This window comes from Megalops cyprinoides, chromosome 2 (genome assembly GCF_013368585.1).
Source record: "Megalops cyprinoides isolate fMegCyp1 chromosome 2, fMegCyp1.pri, whole genome shotgun sequence".
In the NCBI taxonomy this organism is placed as follows: Eukaryota; Metazoa; Chordata; class Actinopteri; order Elopiformes; family Megalopidae; genus Megalops; species Megalops cyprinoides.
The window spans coordinates 9,052,313-9,074,244 of NC_050584.1; the positions used below are offsets into that span (position 1 = coordinate 9,052,313).

Sequence of the window (21,932 nt, forward strand, 5' to 3'; positions counted from 1 at the left end):
TTGGCCACCCCCAGAGCCGACATGGTATCACTGTAAAGGTAGCCCCACTGTCCCAGGGCTGTCTCTCTACCAGGTCATCACATTACTGTCTTAGATAAGACACAAGTGATTTACACTGCCCTTGTGTAGTATTATAGTTAATGTATTTATGTATGTTTGCATATGCTACTAAAGGGTGTAGAAAATAGATTAAATGGTGATTTACAGAAAGCAAATGACTGCTGATAGCTTCCAGGACTCGGAGAGCACAAGAGGAACAACAGTGAAGGCCTTCTTGTGTCAATGGATCTATTTTTGATGGTTTGCTTCCTTTGTATTCAGTGAGGAAATGAAAGTACTAGAGTAGTGAATTGGGTTATGAATTGGAACGGTGGGAAACATTGAGCAGTAGCATCAGGAGACGTCATTGTAACATCTCAGTCATGAATCACGGGTTAGAGGAGAGACATGAATGGTACTGGAGAGGGGCTGCACGCTCATGGCAGTGGGCGGAGCATGCTGGACTTCCCCTTGCATGGGCTCGTTCATGGCAGTGAGGTCTCACATATCTGTGAGCTCCGTGCTCAGTTCCCCTCTAAAAAAGAGCCTCTGTGGACTAACCAAAGACTGACTCCATCCTGTCCTCTCCCCTCCAGAATTCTCCTGTTCCAGAGACCGCTGAAGTTCAGGGAGCTCCTTCAGAAAGTGACAGATGCCTTTGGACAGCAAATGGACCTGTTCTATGCTGACAGAGAGGTACAGCTGCCCTGCCAGAGACAGCAAAATAATTACTCAGAGCCGTGAAATGCTCTCCCCACTGTTTGGTTCCCCAGTGTCCCAGGATAGAAGGCCTTAAGACCACAACATTCGGTTTTCATGCCACAGTATGCTTAATTCTCAGAATACAACAAGCCTGCATCGGACAGAAAAATGCATAAAATATATATTGTATCAGATAAGAACAGATTAGTAAAATGTGGTCGAAAATGAACATTTGTATGTGGAGGAAACATGATCATCTCCCAGCAAAATATACATTTGTCACATTGCAATAACACTAGAGCGACAAAATGAAAACGACTGTATTAGCCTGGCCATCACAGTCAACAACTGATGTCCAGCTGCTGTGCAGTAGGTTTTGCCTCTGAATTTGAGATTTTGTTCTCTAAAGTGGCTTTTCAGGGGCCTTCGCTCCTTAATACACTGTTGTACGCTGTTGCACCCGCTGACTGTGGTAACCGAGCCGAGTTACACCTGCTGTTATGACTGTTAATTTGCTGGCTCAGTTAGTGCATGCATGCTGGTAGTCAGAAAGGCTGCAGGTGCAGATGGTGAACTGTGCAAGACTGTAACATAAAATTAACACTGCACCTATGATTAAGCACAGCTTCAGTGAACACCGAAGTGACTGCTGCAAGAAGCGGCAACATTATGAGGTTAACCTATATTTACTGTCAAACTGAATGTTGTAGTGATGCGTAGACTTACAAAGCAACATTAGCATTTTGAATTGAGTCTCTATCCTGTGGTCTTGCATTCCTATAGTTTGTGGGATGACTTTTCCAGGGGCAAATGCAGTACTACAAGACAGGTAGAATTTCAGTTCAAGTGTGTATCAACACAGAGCAACAGCAAATATAGCTACTTAATACTTAAAGGTATTGTATATAAATATGTGAAGCTGTGAGTACGTAGGTAATCTGAGTGTGTTTGTGTGTGTGGTTCTTCTTCAGCTCCTGCTTCCTTTAAAGTGCCAGGAAGACCTGGATAAGGTAGTGCTGAGCTTGGACAGCAGCCCCACGGTCAACAGCCTGCTGAGAGTGCTGCTCAAGACCCCCAAGAACAACAATGTGAGTCCCTGCAGGGTCACCACCCCTCATAACCTCACAAAGCACATTCTAGCACTGCTTCTATAACACTGTGACACTGTCTGCGTGTCAGAACAGCGCAGGGAGGACATACCATCTTGAGGGGGGGCGGGGGCTTAGGATTAGGCAGAGAATAGGTTAGGTTAGCTGCACTCCACTGCTCCGCTTTCCACTGCATGTCCTCTGTTTGTTGCGCCTCTGAGGAAGGTCACGGGCGATACTCAGCTCAGCTATGCATGTTTAAAAAAAGAATACAAACACTGCTGTTTACATAGTTGTCCTTCCATGCTCTCTGGGGTTTTCCTAATGACTCTTCTTCAGGAGACGCAGTGTTCTACTCGATTAGGTCTGATAATGTGTCATCAAGTCATTAGAATGAGGGATGGAATCCATCCAGGTGTAACTGGGATGAAGTGGTTGTTATTCTTAGAACATGTTAGCAGCATGTCAGCGTGCAATACAATGGCGATCGACACAGCTGCGGTTTAATTTGTGAACGGGCAAGTAAATACTGAGCCTCGCTCTGCCTTAGTTTGGTAGCAAGCAGTTCTGATTAACTTCACTCTAACGTGAATGCTATAATGCCACAGGACATTTTGTGATTGAAGGGGACCATATTAGGGCAGTTTAATCAAAATCAAACCTTTGCCAAACCTGTCAGTGGAAAAATGCAAATTGGTTAGTAGTGATTACTGGTTGGGTTAGAGTTAGAAGCCATTTGACAGGCCAGCAGGCTGCTTGGTATTCAGTCCAGTGGCCAGTTGAAACATGTATCTTTGGTGGAAAGTGCCCCAAAGCTGACTCTTCATCTGTCCTTGTTTTCCCTTATACAATGCCCTGTCCCTCTCTATGATACATCTATTTCTCCTCTTCTTTCCCACACCCCACTGCTTATTCCTGTCTTTTTCCTTATTCTACCATCCTTTTCTGCCCATTCATCCTTGTTTTCTGTGTTTCTCTTTTTAGCAGCAGTTTTTACAGGTCAACAGCAGAGTGGAAAAACAGAGCGAGATGAGGTCGTCCAAGTCTTTAGGAGATCTAAAGGGCTCCCTGTTCAAAGGCTCGGAGCGGGTGCGCAAACATTCCACAGGTGAGTCGCCAAAAACTGGAACCAGGCCTCTTTCTCCATCACTCATTAATGCCCTCCTCCCTTTCATTTCTCCGTTGTTTCCCGGGCTTTGAATGACGCTGTATAAATTTAGCACTTCATAAGTTCATATGGTATTGCACTTACGTGTTGCGTTTGTGATATGGAGCAACATGGCCAAGGTGCGGCCACCTGAGATCGTCTCAAGGGCAGTTCGACAGATTCGATGTAGAACGTGATAAAACCTGACCGATAATATCCTACATGGATGTTAGTCCACGGTCCTGTTGTAAAAGAGGTATTGAACGCAAAAGGGGATTCAAGTAGCTCTCGTGGCATAACAGATGTAGATCACACACATGGCCGAGCAAGGACACACGCATGGCAATACTAAGCAATGCTGCTAATCGGGCGTTTCGGATTTTGGATTCGGAGCACTCGAGCTGCGGAGGTGCCCTGTCTTGTGTGGAAGATGTTTTTAGTGGCTCCGTTGACACATTACCCTTCCATGAGAGCCAGACGTCAGACTGATCTGTCAGGACTCCTGGGGACTGATGGAGGCCTGCTTATATTTATGCAACACACACCAGACAAGCAGCAGGACCCAGTGCCACATTAGGACATTCTATGAGAAGCCGAGAAGGTCAGTTGTGTCTGGAACGTGAAATCTCAATGTGGCCCTTGCTGTCCCCCATGGCAGTCTGTACTTTCTAGCGTTATATTTGATGGATTCTGAAAGATCATAGTACTGACAAAGAAAGACGGTAAATAAATAAATAAATAAATAAATAAAATCTAATAATTAATCTAATCTAATAATTAAGCACTCTAATATTCAGTAATCAATATGTTGGTCAATGACATCATCATTTATAAGTATGATGGAGGTAATGAACTGATTTTTTTTTTTTTTTTGCCCTGTTATTCATATGTGGTCGTTATGGTCTGCTATTGATTCATTTCCTATATATTTCCCAGTTGTACTCCAAGTCATCCAAGTACAGATAGACTCTGTAATAGGTTGATTTAGCAGTGCAGCCCTAATCTCATCGGCATGTTTAAGCCCTGCACAATCATAGCCGGACAAATGAGCTTCCTGTCTCCATCCTTTTGAAAAAAAAACGGCTAGAATTCTCGTAGAAACCAGGCAGGCCACCACCGGTTTCGCAGGCTGATTGAATTGTGCAGCCGGTAGCTGCATTGTGATGCCTAGGTGTCGGTGCATTAGGCACACTTGGCAAGCACTGTGCGTGGAGAGCTTTCACATCTAAATACTTTCCTCACAGATTGCCCCTGCCCCTCGCTGCCTTATCTACCCGGTGTTAAACCAGCCTGCTTATTAGGGGGGAAAGTTATACTGAGGACTGGGGGAACTAGCGTGTGGTGCAGCATGTCTCTGACACTGCTGTATAGTGTATACTATTCAAAGCAAAATTATGAGCAGGATGAGGGTGTTAATGATATATGTGTCATCGTATTGCGCTGATGATTTTGAGTGCAGTGATGATGGTGAGTTTTAGAGAAGAACAATCTCTTCTGTGTCTTTTCCCCTTTACACCAGTTCCCATTTATGATGTCATCTTTGTTCCTGCAAATTTTTTCCCTTCTCACTCTCTGGTCCCTTTGTGCCTCACTGTCGCCTTGTCCCCACTTCCTGACCTCGTTTTTCCTCCTCCCTCTTTACTCACCCTCTCCTCTCCCCTGTCTCCAGGCTCCCTGCACACCGGGCGTACCTCACCTCCTCCGGGCAGTGTCCCTGAAGAGCAGCAGCAGATTGCCCGGCAGGGCTCCTACACCAGCATCCACAGCGAGGGGGAGTTTATCCCTGAGACCCATGACCCAAATGTGAGTCCCCCCCTCCCCCTCCCCTCTCTGATGATGAATGTGTCTTACTAAGGTGGGGCACTGAGCTGTCTCTTTGCACCCCCGCACTTTAATAATGTGCACTCAGCGGTTAAGTCCGGGCCCTGGCTACATATGTATGTTTAGTACACTTTTGACTTTCTCGCCTTTGACATAATTTTCAAGCGATACTGAATAAGTGAACATTGTTCTTAATAGGGATGACTCATGCAGCTTTTTCCGCTTTGTCCCTAGATTATGGAGCCCTTTGGAAGTGCAGAGGATTCCCTGTCCAGCAGCTGTCAGTCACTGAACCAATCATTGGACAGGTGAGAGGTCACCAGCGGGCAACTTATGTGACTGAGTTTGTGAGGTCCCAGCAAATAGTTTAACAGTAACAAGCAGCTCGATATAGCAGTGTGGCGCAACCCTGCCTACCGGCCCCAAGAGGGATCTGGGCAGGGTCAGCAGGAAGGCCGCGCTGTTGCCGTGGTGATGGTGCTCCTTATCTGGACGCCTGGATTCCACCGCTATCGCCGCTCCCGTGAGGGAGCTGGAAACTGCGCTACCTGTGCGGGCCTTATCTCTGCCTCGGGGCCGCAGACAATGGCAGGAAACGGCTGCATGGAAATGTCCCCCCGTGGCATGGATGCCCGCAATCCGGGGTCTCCTGCCCCTGGTATCCTGACACACAGAGGTGATATCACCCCCAGCGAGTGTCAACCACAAACCGAAACAATCTGTAGAGCTGCACTGATTTAAGACTTAAGGAATTACTCAGATAGGCAAATACACACACGCTCACATACACACGGACACACACAGGCACACGCGCACACACACACACACACACACACACACACACAAACACAGACACGTGAACCACTTTTTCCAGTCAAGATGGTGTTATTGTCATAAATAAAAAGAGCTGCTTTAGCTTGAGACACTGTATCTCTGCAGACATTCTCCTATGTGAAACAGGCGCATAGTGGAAAGTGGGGCAGGAGGCAGTATGAACCTGACTCTGTCTGAAAGTACAGGAATCACAGGTAAAAATAACCAGTGTCATTTGTCTTCTTTTGCTTTTGTCGTCGCAGCCCTCCATTCTCCCAGGCCAACAGGGACAATAATTACCTGAACCTGAGCTACGAATACAACGGTAGGTGATAGGAGGCTGGCTGAGTCGTCCCTGCTGTGCTGCAATCAATAAAAACAGCCTCATTAATGGCAGCGGCTTTATTCTGACTGCAGGTCGGGCAGAACTTTTGTAACGATTTTAAAGACCTGGCGATACATCACTCTTGATTGATTCATGTTAATGAGAGAATGTCTTGCGCACTACATCAGTGCGGACAGTGTGCACACAGCCTCTTAATTGGAGGTGAATTTGAAAAGAATGAAAAGAAAATGTACTGGAGTCATAGAATCGTGATGAAAAGGAGTGATGTTGCGGTGTTGCAAGGGTATGTTGCAGAAATCCAAGACTGAAGTAATCAGGGCGGGTGAGTGGGGACTAGTCTGCCCATCTGCTCCTTTTTGCTGCTTTCTCCTGGAGCACAGAGTAGAAACAGCAGCTCTAACCGGCTCTTTAACAGCGTTCCTGCCTATGAGGCTTGTTAGAAATTTTTCATCTCGAAGAACGGAAAGGGAGCGTTAGTTGAAACTGACTGCTGTCTCCCTGCACAAAAACACACTGCGGATGAGAAACATTGATTTGCATTATTGCACATTCTGAGTCTCACACATATACATACACACACACACACACACACACACACACACACTCCAACTCACGCTCACACGCATGCATCCGTTGCATGAATGTAACCAGACATGTGACTACACTCCCAAACACACAGTTCTTTCACAACCCCTCTCAGCGATCCAAGTCTGGAGAGGTGATTCAGCCGCAGCTTTGCTTACATGTTGTGCCTAGTGAAATGATTTTATTCTCTCCCCCCCCCCCCTTCACAAAATAAAGCTAATAATTCCATCTCCCTGGGAGATGGCAACAAACACGGCGCAAGGGAGGCAGTCAGTCATCTCGAGCAACAGCTGCTTTCAATTGAACGTGGCCTCGCAGCCCTCTCTCCATGCACAGTAAAGCTGGCTGTGCAGTCAGCAGCAGTCAGCCACCTGCACTCACGTGCTGCTAACATAAATTACACGGCCAATGCACAACAGTCTCCTCTCAAACTGCTTCTATAGGGGTCATCGTGCGGGCCCGCTCTTACTGCAGCAATGAGAGAACGTTACCAGAGATTAAGCATTTATTTGTGGGAATGGTAGACAAGGAGGTATGCCCCGTGCTAACGGTGTGGTGCCCTGCTCCCCCTTCAGGTCGACACTGTAAAGGTGGAACCTTCCCCAGGCAGTTTCACCTGTCCAGTCGAAGCAAGGACTACAACGATGGTGAGCCATGTGACCTGTGCGGTCTCCATGTATCAGAGAGTAGATGCTGCAGATTCGCCCAGGACAGTCATTAATAAAGATATTTAGCGGTAGGGGAAGGTTTGTTACATGAGCTCAGCCCTTATGGGCAAAGCGGAGTAGAAGTGTGCCTCTGAGAGGAAATTCGGGCCAGATACAGCTGGCTTATTTTCAGTGGCAGCTGTGCCTGGTTCCTTACTTAGAGCCTAACCTTGGATCACATTGATTTGCGTCTCCCCTGTGCAGCACATTGACTTGTATAAAAGCTCTCTGTGCTGCTTCCTGTCTGAGAGGAAGGCTTAGAGGGGAAGTGGAGCGGAATGTAGTGGAAAGCACCGCAGTCTTGCTGGCCTTCAGCCTCGGCTCGCGGTTCTTTCTTTGCTTGCGTGTGTGTGTGTGTGTGTGTGTGTGTGTGTGTGTGTGTGTATGTGTGTGTGTGTGTGTGTATGGGCATGTCGATGTGTTGCATGTGTATCTCTGCTCACGTGTTCCGCGTGTTGTGTAAATTTGCTCTCTGTGCGCTTGTCTGTACCTATTTGTCTTTGTCTCTGTATGTGTGTCTGTGTGTATCCTTCTGAACGTCTTGGTGTCTTTTCTCACTTTCTGTATAGTTATCTGAGTATGACTGTTTCCATTCACTGTGTATCTCTCTATATGTCTGTCTGTATGTGTGTACGTCTGCATCTGTCTGTCTGTCTGTTTGGTGTGACTCTTACCTGTCACTGCATCTGTACCTTTCTGTGTGTCTGTGGCTTTCTACATCATCTTCTGCATACCCACGCCTTGATGTCTGTCTGTGGTCGGCGGTCTCCTCAGGTCGGAGGACATTCCCCCGCAGTTTCATGCCTCAGGAGAACCTGTTCCAGCTTGTCCCATCCAGCCGCACGCGCAGCTACAACGGGGACGGCCCGCTGCAGTACAGCGACTGGACGCCCAACAAGAGCGCCCAGTGCAACGCCCCAAAGTGTGAGAGAGCCGACATCACAGTGGCACCGCACCGGGCTGGCCTAGCCTGCATGCCTCTAGTCCTGTAGTGTCAACACATCATTTCAGGACATCTTAAATGTAACGTCATGTACCTTAGCGAACATCTTGACGCTTCATGTAATCTGCAACAGTATTCTCCTTTTGTGAGTTCACATTGAAGAGTACTGGTGTTCGAATACACAGCATTCAATATATAACATAACAGACAACAAACCAGTTAATCATGACTAGTTGAAAATACTTATGATAAAGAGAGCTTGTCCCTGTGAGAAAAAAGTATAGGCTCATGCTAAAGACGTGGCAACTCCAACAAGAAATTTTACACAACAATGGTAGCTCCTCCATTCTACAATTCTTCTGGAGAGAAGCACTTGCTGCATTATCAGACCACATCACCTAAATTTGTATTGCCCACGCTGTTATGATTAGTCCCTCACTCTGACTCAGCCAGGCTGGCCGACTGTAAATGTTTTCACAGTGAGTCCGTCTGTCATAATATATGAATCTGACAGCAATGTCTGAAGCTAGTTATGATACAGGGATGAGTGGACTGTGTGAAGCCAGTGTCTCGCTGTGGTTTGATTCCCCGCGTCTCTTTGTCTCCCGTGCAGCCCCACAGGCGCCAGTGAACTGGAGGCTGGGAAAGCTGTTAGGGCGGGGTGCATTCGGGGAGGTCTACCTCTGCTACGATGCTGACACGGGCCGGGAGCTGGCCGCCAAGCAGGTGCCCTTTGACCCCGAGTGTCAGGAGACGAGCAAGGTGAGGCGATTGGCCGCAGCAGATCATTACGTAGCCGTTTCTGATCTAACTGGCTGTTACTTTAACGTTAATGTGTAGCTGCTCATCACCCAAGACATCCATTTATTAATAATCATGATGTATTAGCCAGCGTTGAACAGATGGGAATAGACAGAAGGAGGATTTTACAATAATGTATGGTCAGCTGCTAAGGTCTCTCTGGTGCCAATGTTGGAAGATACAGCTATATGAGAACAGGCTGCCTGTAGCTGGATATCACTGTGGTGTGGTGGTCATGGGAGGAGGCCAAGTGGCATGAGTGACCAAGCAAGATTTCAGGCCCACAACACTGCCATAATAAGCCTGAGCAAGGCACTTGCTTCAGCTTGCTTCAGCGAATACATTTTGCCACACAAATGGATGGTAAAATGCAGATTATGTAAGTCACCCTGGATGGCTTATAAATGTTGTAATGCGGCCTGCTGTGACACTGCCGCTCACTCTGCACAGGAAGTGAACGCTCTGGAGTGTGAGATCCAGCTTCTGAAGAACCTGCGACACGAGCGCATTGTCCAGTACTACGGCTGCCTTCGGGACCCCGAGCGCAAGAAGCTCTCCATCTTCGTGGAGTTCATGGCAGGGGTGGGTTTCCCGCAAGGGTGAGCTCTGTGTGTCATCGTCTGACAATGGCTGGCAGCCCGCAGCGGCGGCCTTGTACCACCGGGAATAGGAGTGGGTAGGTCAGCCGGAGTGTGTCGGAGTGGTGAGACGAGGTTCGTCACGCACCTGCGAGTTGATTGAATGATAACAGTGGAATGGCGGCTATCCTCTAATTGGTGCACACTTCACTGTGCTTCACTGTGGGACTTGTAGTGCTACATATAGCCACTGGCTGTGTGCAAGTGTGTTAGAGGATTGAATACAGAGGTTGTTGCAATGAAATGACCCTAATGTACAATTGGCATTTCCAAACAGGGTTGCATGAAGGAAAGAAAGCATTTTTTTATAAAAGCAACAAATCTGGGTCTACATTAGATAATAAGTAATTATAAGCAACTATTATTTCATTATCATATTTTCATAGAATAAAAAAGACTCTCAGAGGCAGTATTTCAGTCACGCATTGTTTGGGAAATTGGGACTGTTTATATTGTAAGGAAGTTACTGGCAACACAGAACAGCAGCACAGGGTCCTGGCCAAGTCTTTTTTTTCCACTCTTCACCTCCTCAGACCGGGTCTCACACCACTGCGACACACTGATAAGATTCCCAGCTCGGAGGTCAGGTTCCAGCCGAGAAGGCTTCAGACATGGAAAATGACGGGAACTGCTCTGTCTTTCCAGTAAAGGGGGAGGTGGTGGGGGGGGGGTATTTTCATTTTGCAGTGTGTGTTTTGTGTTTTAGTTTATGTGGAAGGTGTCACAGGATGAGGTCTTCTCAGAGAGTTCTTTCCCCCGCGTGAGGAAGTAAAAAACAGGAAATATGAGGAAACACAGTGAAGTTGAGGTGTTTTGGGTAAATTTTAAGGAAAGTGTGCGTGTAGTCAAACTTATTTTGCAGGATTCTGCTGTGAGAATTCGGTGAACACGTCTTGACACGAGTGCAAATGACTGCACATGCACATGCTAAAAATGTCACATTTACAGGGGCGTTATTGACCATACACACGTCACTAGAAGTAAACAGTGGTGTTCTCACCACGCTTCGGTTTGGTATGTCTCGCAATAAATTGCAGCCTGCATCTTTGAACTTGCAGCAAATATGACTAGTGAACAAGAGAAGACATGGCGGAGGAAGGATAAATTCCAGCCAACTGAGTGGGGAATATTAATCGAAGGAGTGAGGTATCCAAGACAGCATGTGAGCATCCCCTGAATGTCACTGTAACTGGAAACATACAGTACGAGAGGAGCCACTTGAATCATTGCGTTGCTGGTAAATCCCTGCACTGGAGAAACCTGCCAGCTTCCAGGCTGACGACTTTAGATGTGAAATTGCAGTTTATTTTCACAGAGTTGGCTCACTTGGAATGGATGTTGATAAGCATTCTGACATCAGTCCCAAACAAACTAAGGTGGTAAAAGAAGGTCTAAGACAATGTGGATGCACTTCTTCTCCTGAACAAAAATATCAATGCTTACCTTTAAAGGCAGCACTGACTGTTGTTAAATAGTCTTGTGTGTTTCTCTCATTTTCACCATTATTATTTTCTTTTGAATACAGAGAAGGCCAGCAAATGATTTGAAGTTTATTGATTCCAAAGATTATTGGAGTCAATTGCACAGTTCAGCTTGTAAATCTTCTACAGCATTTCACTCAATCAACAGTCCCTGTAAGGTTGAGTGTAATGAGGCTTCTTTTGAAATCAAAAGATAAATAAACAAGTGTGCTGACAGAAATAATTTTATCCACAGAAATAAATATATGTACATTTTTAAATGTATTTATTTTTATCTACATTAGTGTATTTTGTCGACATATATTCATAAATACATTTGTTAATATATTTTTACAGGCCAACTACTCCATACCTTATTTAAGAATGAAGTGTAATATTTAGGCGGCATTGGGAGAGATAACGTTTTCCCGAAGTGTTTTTTTTATTATTCCTAATAGTCTTCTCACACATTTAAACCTGGTTTTGAGATGTGCAAGAGAAAAAACAAAAGTACAAAAGTTGCCCGTGATAAATTATGCGTTTTGGGGTGCGTTAGCTCCTTATATTTTTTATTTCTTGTACGTCTGCATTGTGTTTGCATAAACATTGAGTGATTATCCCCTGATTGCATATGCATGAAGCCTCAAGTGCAGTCAGCGCTTAAGCAGCGATATTAGTACTTTCCTCTTCTGATCTGTTTTTAATGCGCGTTTAACAGATACCGTCAGGCAAAAATGCCCTCAGTAGTGGGTTCGCAATATTGCAAAAAAAGCTTAGCAAATAGGGACCTCGTTATGAAGCTGTATAATTGCATTTAGCGACAGCAAAGAAATGCCACAATAGGAAGTAGTATCCTCTAGTACTGTAATATCAAACATGTATCTAGCTGCTTTAGCTCTTTAGTTCCGGGTGATGGATTAACATTTGTGGTTTAGATATAGAACAACTACAATGTAATCCTTTTGTTGTCTAATGTTCTACCTTTGTTCTCCTTGGTTAGGGCTCAATAAAGGACCAGCTGAAAGCTTACGGAGCTCTTACAGAGAAAGTGACGCGCAGATACACTCGGCAGATTCTACAGGGGGTCCACTATCTCCACAGCAACATGATTGTGCACAGAGACATTAAAGGTAACACGCTCGGCCATCCCAATGCGCCGGCTGTATTCCAAGACCTGTAATTACTTCCACGTGTCTATTGACGTATTGCTCAAGTCTTACAATTGATTTTGTGCTGTAATGAAATGTAAAAATTCAAAGAGCATGACAATGTTATTGATTTTTTTCCCCAAAGAAAACAAAAAATAATAAATTCATTAATTTGTTCATTTTTAGGGAGCTATTACTGGTGTTGTGTATCAATTAGCAATTTTTAATCCAGCTATTTTCTTGGAGTGTTACTTGATCACTCTCTTTATGAAGAATGTGCATATTTAGTGCTGTGGGGCAGAAGCTAAATATGGACAAACTATAAATTAAGCAATTGGTTATTACTAGATGGCTAGATCATCTGGTGTTTAGATTATTTCCATGAGAAGCATGAAGTTTTCCATCAAATTGGCTGTGATATTATACCTCTATGGAGGAAGATCTGTCTTTTTGTCAAAATCTGAACGGCACTGGATTACAGGGATTTTGTTTGGCTAGTGTTTGTGTCAAACAATTATTCCACCGGTCCCTGCCAAAAAACAGCCTGGGAGCAAGTTCAGAGGAAAGAACACTCACACCACCAGGGGTATAGAACTTGAGTAAATATGTCTCCTCTGAATCTAGAGATCCACATCCTGTCTCACCAAAGCCTCCTCAGAAAGTTCCCTCAGCTCATCTCTGACTGAGCTCATACAAGACTTCTATAACATCAACAGCTTCCCTTGCACTTCCAGTCTGTCTTGTTACATAAAGTATAATATTTACTCCATATGTACTTGATTGAAAACACTGAGCCGATTCATATGGAGGTGAATAATGGTTTTCAGGTTACAGTAACAATTGGCAGAACCTTAGCCTGGATAATTTACAATATCAAAAGGCAGAGCTTAAACAAATGGCTGCAAAAGAACAGGCAGGATGGGGACAAATTAAGTTTTCCCTCACATTTTGTCTTTACTGTAATGAGGTTTACGCTTTCTGGGCGTGGAGGGCTAGTGTCTGGGGTGAATTAGTCACTGTTCAAATAACCATAGAGCAGCGCGGCTCCAATGGAAAAACACTGTAGGAGGAGGGGTGGGGGCGGATTAATACTCAGTCCACTCTGTGACTTGGTACAGAACCAAGACCTGCAGCTTTAGCAGGCCCTCAGTCAACCTTTGGCAGTTATGCTTATGTAAATGTATTTCTAGTGCTAAAAAATATACATTGAAATGTGTGAATTACTCTGGAAGTCCTGGTTTTTCTGTAGTGGTAATAAAAAGTGTGGTACCCATCTGTGATGACAGCAGATTTTTGTGGCGTGTATTCTCGCAACCTCTGAGCTAACTCTAGTCTGCTCCAACTGCTTGGCTTTCAGGTGCTAACATCCTAAGGGATTCCTCTGGGAATGTGAAGCTTGGAGATTTCGGTGCCAGCAAACGCATCCAAACAATCTGCATGTCTGGAACAGGGATCAAGTCTGTCACCGGCACCCCCTACTGGATGAGCCCAGAAGTGATCAGTGGCGAGGGATATGGACGGAAAGCTGACGTCTGGTGAGGAAATCCGCTCTGTCTTCTAGCCTGCTTTAAGGAACGTAGGACAAAGTGTTAAGTTTTTTTTTTTTTTCAAGTGACAGGAAGCAATGGTATAAGGAAGAAAAAGAAATACCTGTTCTGTGTCAATAATCCTGGCACTAACAGGCAATTCATTAGTGGTAAGTGAAGTGGTATGTTTGGCTCCACCTCAGATAAGAGTGTGATTGTCGTGCTGTGCAGGTAATTAATTTCTCCACTCTGTTAGCTTTTTACTGGATTAACCTGTCACTCGCAGTGGATCTATTTTATTCCAGTGAGTTTCACAGAGCTGTTTTCAGATGCGGGTGCTTAATTCTTGCTGCCTTGGCTGTCTGCCCTTACAGTGTTCACTTAGTGGCTTGTTGTAGATTCTGAACCCAGTGAAACCCAGGAAACAAAAGAAATGAAATAGTTTGAATTCACCAATAATGTGTAAATCTTACTTTGTAAGCAACATACACATTGAATGTGTATTTATGTGTGTGTCAACCTACCTACCTATCGTTTTATTTCACTGTCTCTCTTTATATATATATATATATATATATATATATATATATATATATATATAATATATATATATATATATATATATATTATATATATATATAGTGTATATATAATGTCAGACACTATGATTGACTTTGACTGAAGCTGGCAGTCATATTCCATCTTCACATTCTCCATAATTTTTATCAATGTGAGGCATAAGACATTGGCTCAAAAACAAATGCATATGCAATCCACCACTAAATCCTCTTATCAGTGCAGCTCCTCCCAAACAGAATGTAAACTGATTTGGGTTCTCAAAAAAGCCTGTTTTCCTCTAATAACTTTATTCTTATCTCCTCCAGTGCAGACACAGTGATTGGTGTGTTTACCATATTGACCTACAATAGCATCACCCTGGAATTATCTACCCAAATACTGACAATTCTTAGTGGACATTATGCTTTATTTATAATAGGAGAAGTGTTCTTTAATTTACATTAATATATAATCATCAGTGGTAGTCATACTGAATGTTAAGTTCATTAAGCTAAATTGGTGTGGAATTTCGAACAATCTTCCCATTTTTTACAGCTGAGGAACATTTAGTTAATATCATGTCTGACCAATGTCCTGCTGGTAACGCATTGTGTTTAAAGTGAATACATGAGGGCTTCCCAGAATGTGATGCCCCCTTTCTTTGCATAAAGTGTACTGAGAGAAAAGTTAAACTTATTCTATTTGCAACAAGAGCTCTGCAACAAAAGTGGAAGAGTTTAGTCTTGCATAGGGTTGGGTATCGTTGGAATTTTATCGATTCTGATTCTGATTCTGATTCCGATTCTGTTTACCAATTCCGATTCTTATCGATTCCCCGTCTCGATTCCAAAATGGTAAAAAAAAAGAGGTCAAATGTTTAGATAACAAAAATAAGCGTTAACTTAACATTCACAAAGTAAATAGTTGTTACTATTTACTAGTATTTACTGAATACATACAATAAAAACATATGATCCACAGACGTGTGTTAAAAAAAGTCTTAAATAATAGATAAAGATCAATCTAGAGCAGTTAATTAAACTAACTGCTAGTTGTTTTGGAGAGATTATTTTAGTGTTCTGGTGACAAACACATGCATCTTTATTTGTCCTATATTTTACTAGTCAAGTAGGGGAGCGCAGGGCACAACCTAACATTTTGGTTTTTGCGAAATAATTTAAAAAATATTTAAGTAGGAATAATCATGTTTTTATACAAGCAACATATACATCTCTGCTACAAATGAACACTTGAACTTTGTTTCTAGCACCTACCGTTCATGTACAGTTACACTGAAAATGACGGGAGGTGCAATGTTACAACTTACCCCATGGGTGGGGTTAATTGTAACAGACAGAGGGTTAGTTGTAACACTTGCTAGAAAAGTCTGATAAATTAGTGCAAGCAAAGTTAATTCAATATAATTCTATACTGTATGAAACAAATATATTTTCTAACCATACTGCATTATATATTATCTATCTATATGACAGACAGACAGATCAATCGATAGATACACACACGTGTCAAATTATATATGAATACTGACATGAAGCCCCATTATCCGTTTTTCTTCTTCGATGTCTCATTCTGTGAATAAAAAGTTACATGAAATTAGTTGTTTTTATTTTATATGAGAGAGAAGTAACTTCTTGTCATTGTTTACGAAAGGTGGCTTGTTTGTAACGCCGTGTAACAACTAACCCCGCAGTATGGAGGCTGTACTTATGCCTAGCTAGTACTTGCTGTGAACTCGTCACGTTTCAAAAAGGTGCTACATTATAGCCAAGAAGATGGTGATTAAAGTAATATAAGGTTGGATTTTGTGATATACACACACAGTTCAGTAACTGAAAAACACTTGTGATGAAAAAAGTGACTTGCATGCCCTGAAAACACTCTTTGGCACAGAGATTCAAAACGCTGACGAATCCTTCTGAATTTTCGCGGGAGACCGTGGCTAGGAAATGTGGTAATGTGGCGAGAAGCACACACTGCCTGACCTTGTATATAACATAAAAAGTCCGTGTTAGGTTGTTCCCCGCGCTTCCCTACATCACACACTATCCCCACTAGCAACAAATAAACACCTTGTCCAGAGGTCATGTTAACCATCAAAACAAGCAAATGTAAGGGATTATACTTAAGGTTGAGTATTGTTTGAATTTTATCGAATCTGATTCCGATTCTGCTCAGAGCTAAAATCAGCTAGAATTCTTCCAATCTAGTGTTCTAATCGCACAGGTTTTAGCATACGCGCTAAACAGCTAATCACACCGGTGTGTCCGTGCGCACGACAGTGCTAAACAAATAGACACGCTGTTGCGTTGATGCGTGACGTAGTCACATAGACAAGTCCTGGCAGATATGTAGCCTTTGTTTACAATAATAATAAAGGTTAATTGCATTTAGGAACCGATGAGCAGAACTGAAATTCAATTTTCTTACGGGTACCCAATACTTGGCATTTTTGTGTTTCGGTTCCCAACCCTAGTCTTGCAGCACCAGTTTTTTTCATGCACAAATTCTTTTTTTCTTTTTCCATTGAATGTGATGCACAGCATTCTTGTAGACCCTCACACCACTTCTTTTAACAAATGTTCCTTCATTACATGGGACTTATCTTGAGCTCGCTGTGCATTTTTAGTGTCCCTGTGATGGCTTCACTCCAGGCTCAGTGCTGACAAGGTGTTGTCTTTGTTCCTTCAGGAGTGTGGCCTGCACGGTGGTAGAGATGCTGACGCAGAAGCCACCGTGGGCAGAGTTCGAGGCCATGGCTGCCATCTTCAAGATTGCCACGCAGCCCACCAAGCCTGCACTGCCTGAGGGCGTGTCTGACTCATGTAGGGACTTCTTGCAGCAGGTGTTTGTGGAGGAGAAACGACGTCCCACAGCCGAGGGGCTGCTTAGCCACCCCTTTGTCCAAGGCAGCTTCTAGACCCGCCCTCTCCACTCCCCATGATCTCCACCACCGCACGTGGCCTCCCTCTCAACACTCCTCCTCTGCCTCCCATTGACAATCACCTCACTGCCTTTCAGAGTCACCTGAACCCACGTCCCTCACCAGCCACGTCGCAACAGGACCAGCACCAATGAGAACCACATTGGGTCTGAATGCAGGGCGATGCCTTAGCAGTGTAACGCTTCGTATTTGTACTAGGTTGCAGCAGTGAAGACTGGCTGGGCTGTTTGCATTTCCACCTCACAAAGACCAAACTGTCAAGCGACGCGCCACCACAAAACATGTGGATCAGCGATTCCTCGGAACTGTTGTTCTGCGTTACCCCTTAATCCCAGGTAGACTCCTGTCATGTCAAGAATTTGCTCAAGACAGAAACGTTCTGGTTTATTCTGCAAAACTGCTGTCTGGGTGAATACATTCTCAGCAAATCAATTGCCTTTTTTGTGTTGCAGGAAACGGCAACAATTAAAAATTGCTTATTTTGGTCATGTCTCATAAGTACCAGTTAGAAAGCCTTGGTAATCATTAGCCACCTCTATGTGACTGACTGGATGATAATATATGAACGTATACAGTATGACGACAGATATATGGATGGTGTGACTTTATATTCATTAACTTCAGAGGAATGTAATGTACTCTGAATTTACACTGATTAATTGAATCATAGACAAATTTGGAAAACCAGTGTCCAGATTTTCCTGATTTGCCATTAGAAGATTGCACACCCTGTGTTACTGTAACATTCAAAGCACTCACCGTCCAGTTGGAAAGGCTTTCATATACGAAACCCTCAATATTTGCCCAAGTCCAACATCCGAACATTTATCATGCACTTTTTAAACATATTCATTAGAGAGTAAATATGTATAAGATTGAAAAATGAAAAATATTTTTGGATGATGAAGAAAAAAAAAACATTTTGTAATTTTATAATGCAGGTGAAAATGCACATTTTTGGTTTGTTACGTTTACAGAAAGAAAGCAAACCTTTTGCATTGTTTCAAGAGGATACATAGTGTGAACTGTTAAAGAAGCAATACTCAAAAGCAGGCAGGCAAATCTGTGTGGATTCAGGCTTAAGTCATGTTCAGTTTCATCAAAATGTGTATTCTTCAGCTTCATGAAAATGACCAAAGATTGTAAATAAACCCCACTGCAAGGTTGTGGAAGCCAGTGAGCTGTAGATGGTGAGGCGTCACGCTCTGTGCAACGCACGCTAAAGCTGTCCTTCAGTTACTTCTGAATGAGAACAAGCACATTCACTGATCTTCAAACATGCCCACTTTTTAATCATGCTTAAACTTGGATGTACCAAATACATATGGTACATTGCCATGGTGTTTTGCACATGTATATTGTCTGAACAAAGTATAGTTGCTATTTCAACCCAAAATTGTTTCTTCTTCCCCCGAATTCAGTGGGTTCCACTGATCCACCTTAGTTGTTTGTGTGACTGTCTAATGTGTCCTAATATGCCACCCTGGCTTTCATCCAACAGTCTCACTTTCTTGACAAGTCCTGCTGACCCTGGAACAACTTTGTCGTTTCTTCATTAACGCCTAGACCCACCTGTTTGTTAGTAAATGAATGAGCCAGACAAATTCCACTCGCCAAATGTGTCTGGTTGCTCACTAGCTTATGAGCAGGAAGTCTTGATGCATCTGCTATCCTTATTCTTGTATTGGTGAGATCACAACAAAATGATTGTGGAAGTGACACTGGTTAAACACAGATCCAGAATACATTTACCAACATACCAGCAGCCTGGGTCAGTTCATCATAGAAATGCTTGCAGCTCACCTCTGGGACAGCTGACCCACAGCTAAGGTTGGTCAGTGGAAATACAGCAGTAGGCTTTGTGATACTCCATTTTGAGAGCAACACATCATAATGTCATGGTAGATTAAAAGAAAGTCAATCATTTTTCCCCCAGGAAAAAACTGAAGGTACATAAATGAGCTCATACACGCATTCAGAAGCAGTCAGGAAGTTGGAAGCACCACATTTCACAGAGGTGCTGATGGGAGCTGAAGTCCAGAGGTAGTAGAAGAGGTATGAATGTATTCACCTCTAAGCAATGCACTTCCTCTCCCATCAGCATAGTTGCAAAATGTTGCTGTGTTTTTCTACTGAACTCACCCTAGGGGTGTAAATAAGGTTTCATAATTGAAACTCTAATGTGTGTAATGTACCATGCTGGGTTTTCAGACTCTCATACTGTGTTGTTGCATACTGAAACTTTCAAATATTGATATGCACTTGACTTCCTGTAGTGGGTAATGCTAACAATGGCATTGCAGGCAAGTGCCATTTTTGCATCTGAATACTGTCTTTGTTTCAACAGTTTGACGTATTACTAGGCAGCACCATCATCTCTTTTAAAACATTGAAGCAGAACAAATAAGTGTTGCTCTTGACCTGTAATAGAAAAAAGAACAACCACCCTCTACATAGAATTGCCACAAAAGGTATTGATTGGTGAAAAGAACAAAATCAATAGTATAATATGTAGTGAGTGCCTTGTCCAATTATGCTTTTCAGGGAGTAATACCCCATTTATGGAAAGCATTTAATGTTGGAGTATTCATTCCATTCTGTACCCAAAGGACTGAGTACAGAGCTTAGATCTGTACAGTATAGTGTTTAGGGTTGCTTAGCCTAAGGACTTTTCATGAAATTGATTGTATAATAAAAACATATTGTACTGCACTTTTGGAAATTAGGCATTTTTATATAAAAATAGTTTGATCTGTTCATGGGTCATCTTAATTGAAATAACTGCCGGATAAAGTGGTTATCTGATAGGTTTCGACTGAGGCTTAGAATGCAATTCTTTTGGCCTTTATGACAAAGCCTGGAAATATTTATCCTGTAATTGATTCTTGTACATGTAAGAGCATAAATTAAACATTTTTTAAGACCATTATCCATGTGCACTTTCCTTGTGTCTCAGATGTGATTATGGGTCAATATCCAAGGACAAAAAGGCTTCCTCTCACTATGTGTTGTAACTTTGTCCTCAAGTAACCCAGTATATGTATGATTTGATCATGTTGTTTTGTTGTTCATTTAACTCACATGTTGGTAAAGATAACTGTAAACAGAATGTTATACAGAAATCTTAACATGAGGAGGTGGCACTGAATATTCACAGGATGTCAAGTGACAAATCGCACAAGTGGAAAATGGATGAAGTGGAACATCAGGTTCTAGACTGCTACCTACAGATATTTCTGTGCAGGCTTGCTTGTGGCCCTCGCTGTGTGCTCTGGTCTACACTAAAGCAGAGTTGATATCTTCTCATCTTTTGCTCTGCCGTCCCTTTACTTTCAGTCAACCGTTTCTCCCTAGACAACTCAGGCTCTGCTTTTCTCCTCCAAGGCCAGCGTTCTCTTCCCACAGAGGACCTGTCATCTCACTGTCTTATTTCACCCACACCCAAGGCATTGCTGTGGTTGCTGCCATGTACCTTTCATGTTATTGCATCTTGTGGTTATGAAGGGATTTATCAACAAGCCAAATGTCTTATCATCCTTTTCAGAATTTCACTCTGAGCAGGCACCCAAAACTTTCTAAACGGTCTTTCATCTGACTTTCATCTTAACATTTTGTGTTAAGCATTTGAAAACACAAATGCTGTAGTTCAGCTGACATCTGTCTTGTATGGTGCAGACTAGGTGACCTTCAGTTTACACTTAATTTGAATCTGTTCAGCCAAAATCAACTGATCCACCCTTAAAACGGTACAGCTAAACCTCCATTATGTGTAACACTAGATTTGGCAATATCCTTGAGTTTGACTATAGCTCCTGATTTACCATTTCAACTGTTTCTGGTCTTTCAGGCCAGCTAATCCTCCTGTCTTTCCTCCTTTTAATGTAAATTTGTGTAATTTCTTTATTGTAGAAGCGTATTTTTTATCAAGTGCCACATTACTGCAGTTGAGTCTTGGCTTTCATTTCAAAACTCGTGCCATAACAGACACACCCTCCTATTGTCCTGGGGTCATAATGACCCAAAATCATCTTCAAACCTAAGAAAATGATATAAAACATTAATCTAAGTACATCGCCCTCCTATATAGCTTCCTAAAATGACCCCAAAAATTGAAATTTAGGGATTTAAAAAAAAAAAAAAAAATCATTTTCAGTGCCACAAACTCATCAAGTATTTCCTCATACTCATAAATAGCTGGTACTAGGTCCATCTCAAAGATAATAGCATGCATGCTAGGTTGCTAGCAGTACACAATTTCCATGTTTTTCCATACTGTATTCCATACTGTATCAAAACCACTGATGCCCCCTGACCTCTAATGATTGACTTGACATACTCAAAAATGTCATGCTCAACTATTAGCAGCACAGAAGTTGACCTTGCATCCCTGGTGTTGATGACAGCACATAGGCATTAGCTGCTCAAATACATATATAGCATTGTTCATGTCAGAGATGACACTGTTTCTCCCCAGACCACCCTTTTTACATTTTCATGTGAAGATCTTACCCTTGTATACCTATTGATTTATTATTGTAATAAATCAATGTATTCATTCATATCTACTTAGTTTTTACCACCTCCCACCTCCGCTGCGCATGCTGTTGTGGTTTATCCCTTACATGATCTATATTATACAAGATAAAAG

General features: G+C 42.9%; 1 protein-coding gene across 3 annotated transcripts in view; it reads left to right on the top strand.

Annotated features, from left to right (window-relative positions):
* The window catches only part of map3k22 (mitogen-activated protein kinase kinase kinase 22), a 48,212-nt gene extending 29,895 nt beyond the window's left edge, over positions 1–18,317 (top strand). For 2 of the 3 annotated variants that reach the window (XM_036521293.1, XM_036521295.1), the window contains 13 exons: positions 636–735; positions 1,713–1,829; positions 2,814–2,937; positions 4,646–4,779; positions 5,032–5,105; positions 5,874–5,935; positions 7,117–7,188; positions 8,023–8,172; positions 8,805–8,953; positions 9,443–9,574; positions 12,091–12,220; positions 13,596–13,773; positions 17,032–18,317. In XM_036521293.1, coding sequence (XP_036377186.1) covers positions 636–735; positions 1,713–1,829; positions 2,814–2,937; positions 4,646–4,779; positions 5,032–5,105; positions 5,874–5,935; positions 7,117–7,188; positions 8,023–8,172; positions 8,805–8,953; positions 9,443–9,574; positions 12,091–12,220; positions 13,596–13,773; positions 17,032–17,260 — 1,651 coding nt within the window. In that variant the 3' untranslated portion in view covers positions 17,261–18,317. The remainder of the gene's footprint in view (positions 1–635; positions 736–1,712; positions 1,830–2,813; positions 2,938–4,645; positions 4,780–5,031; positions 5,106–5,873; positions 5,936–7,116; positions 7,189–8,022; positions 8,173–8,804; positions 8,954–9,442; positions 9,575–12,090; positions 12,221–13,595; positions 13,774–17,031) is intronic. The other variant, XM_036521294.1, reaches the window with a different exon arrangement.
* Positions 18,318–21,932: the final 3,615 nt, after the last annotated feature.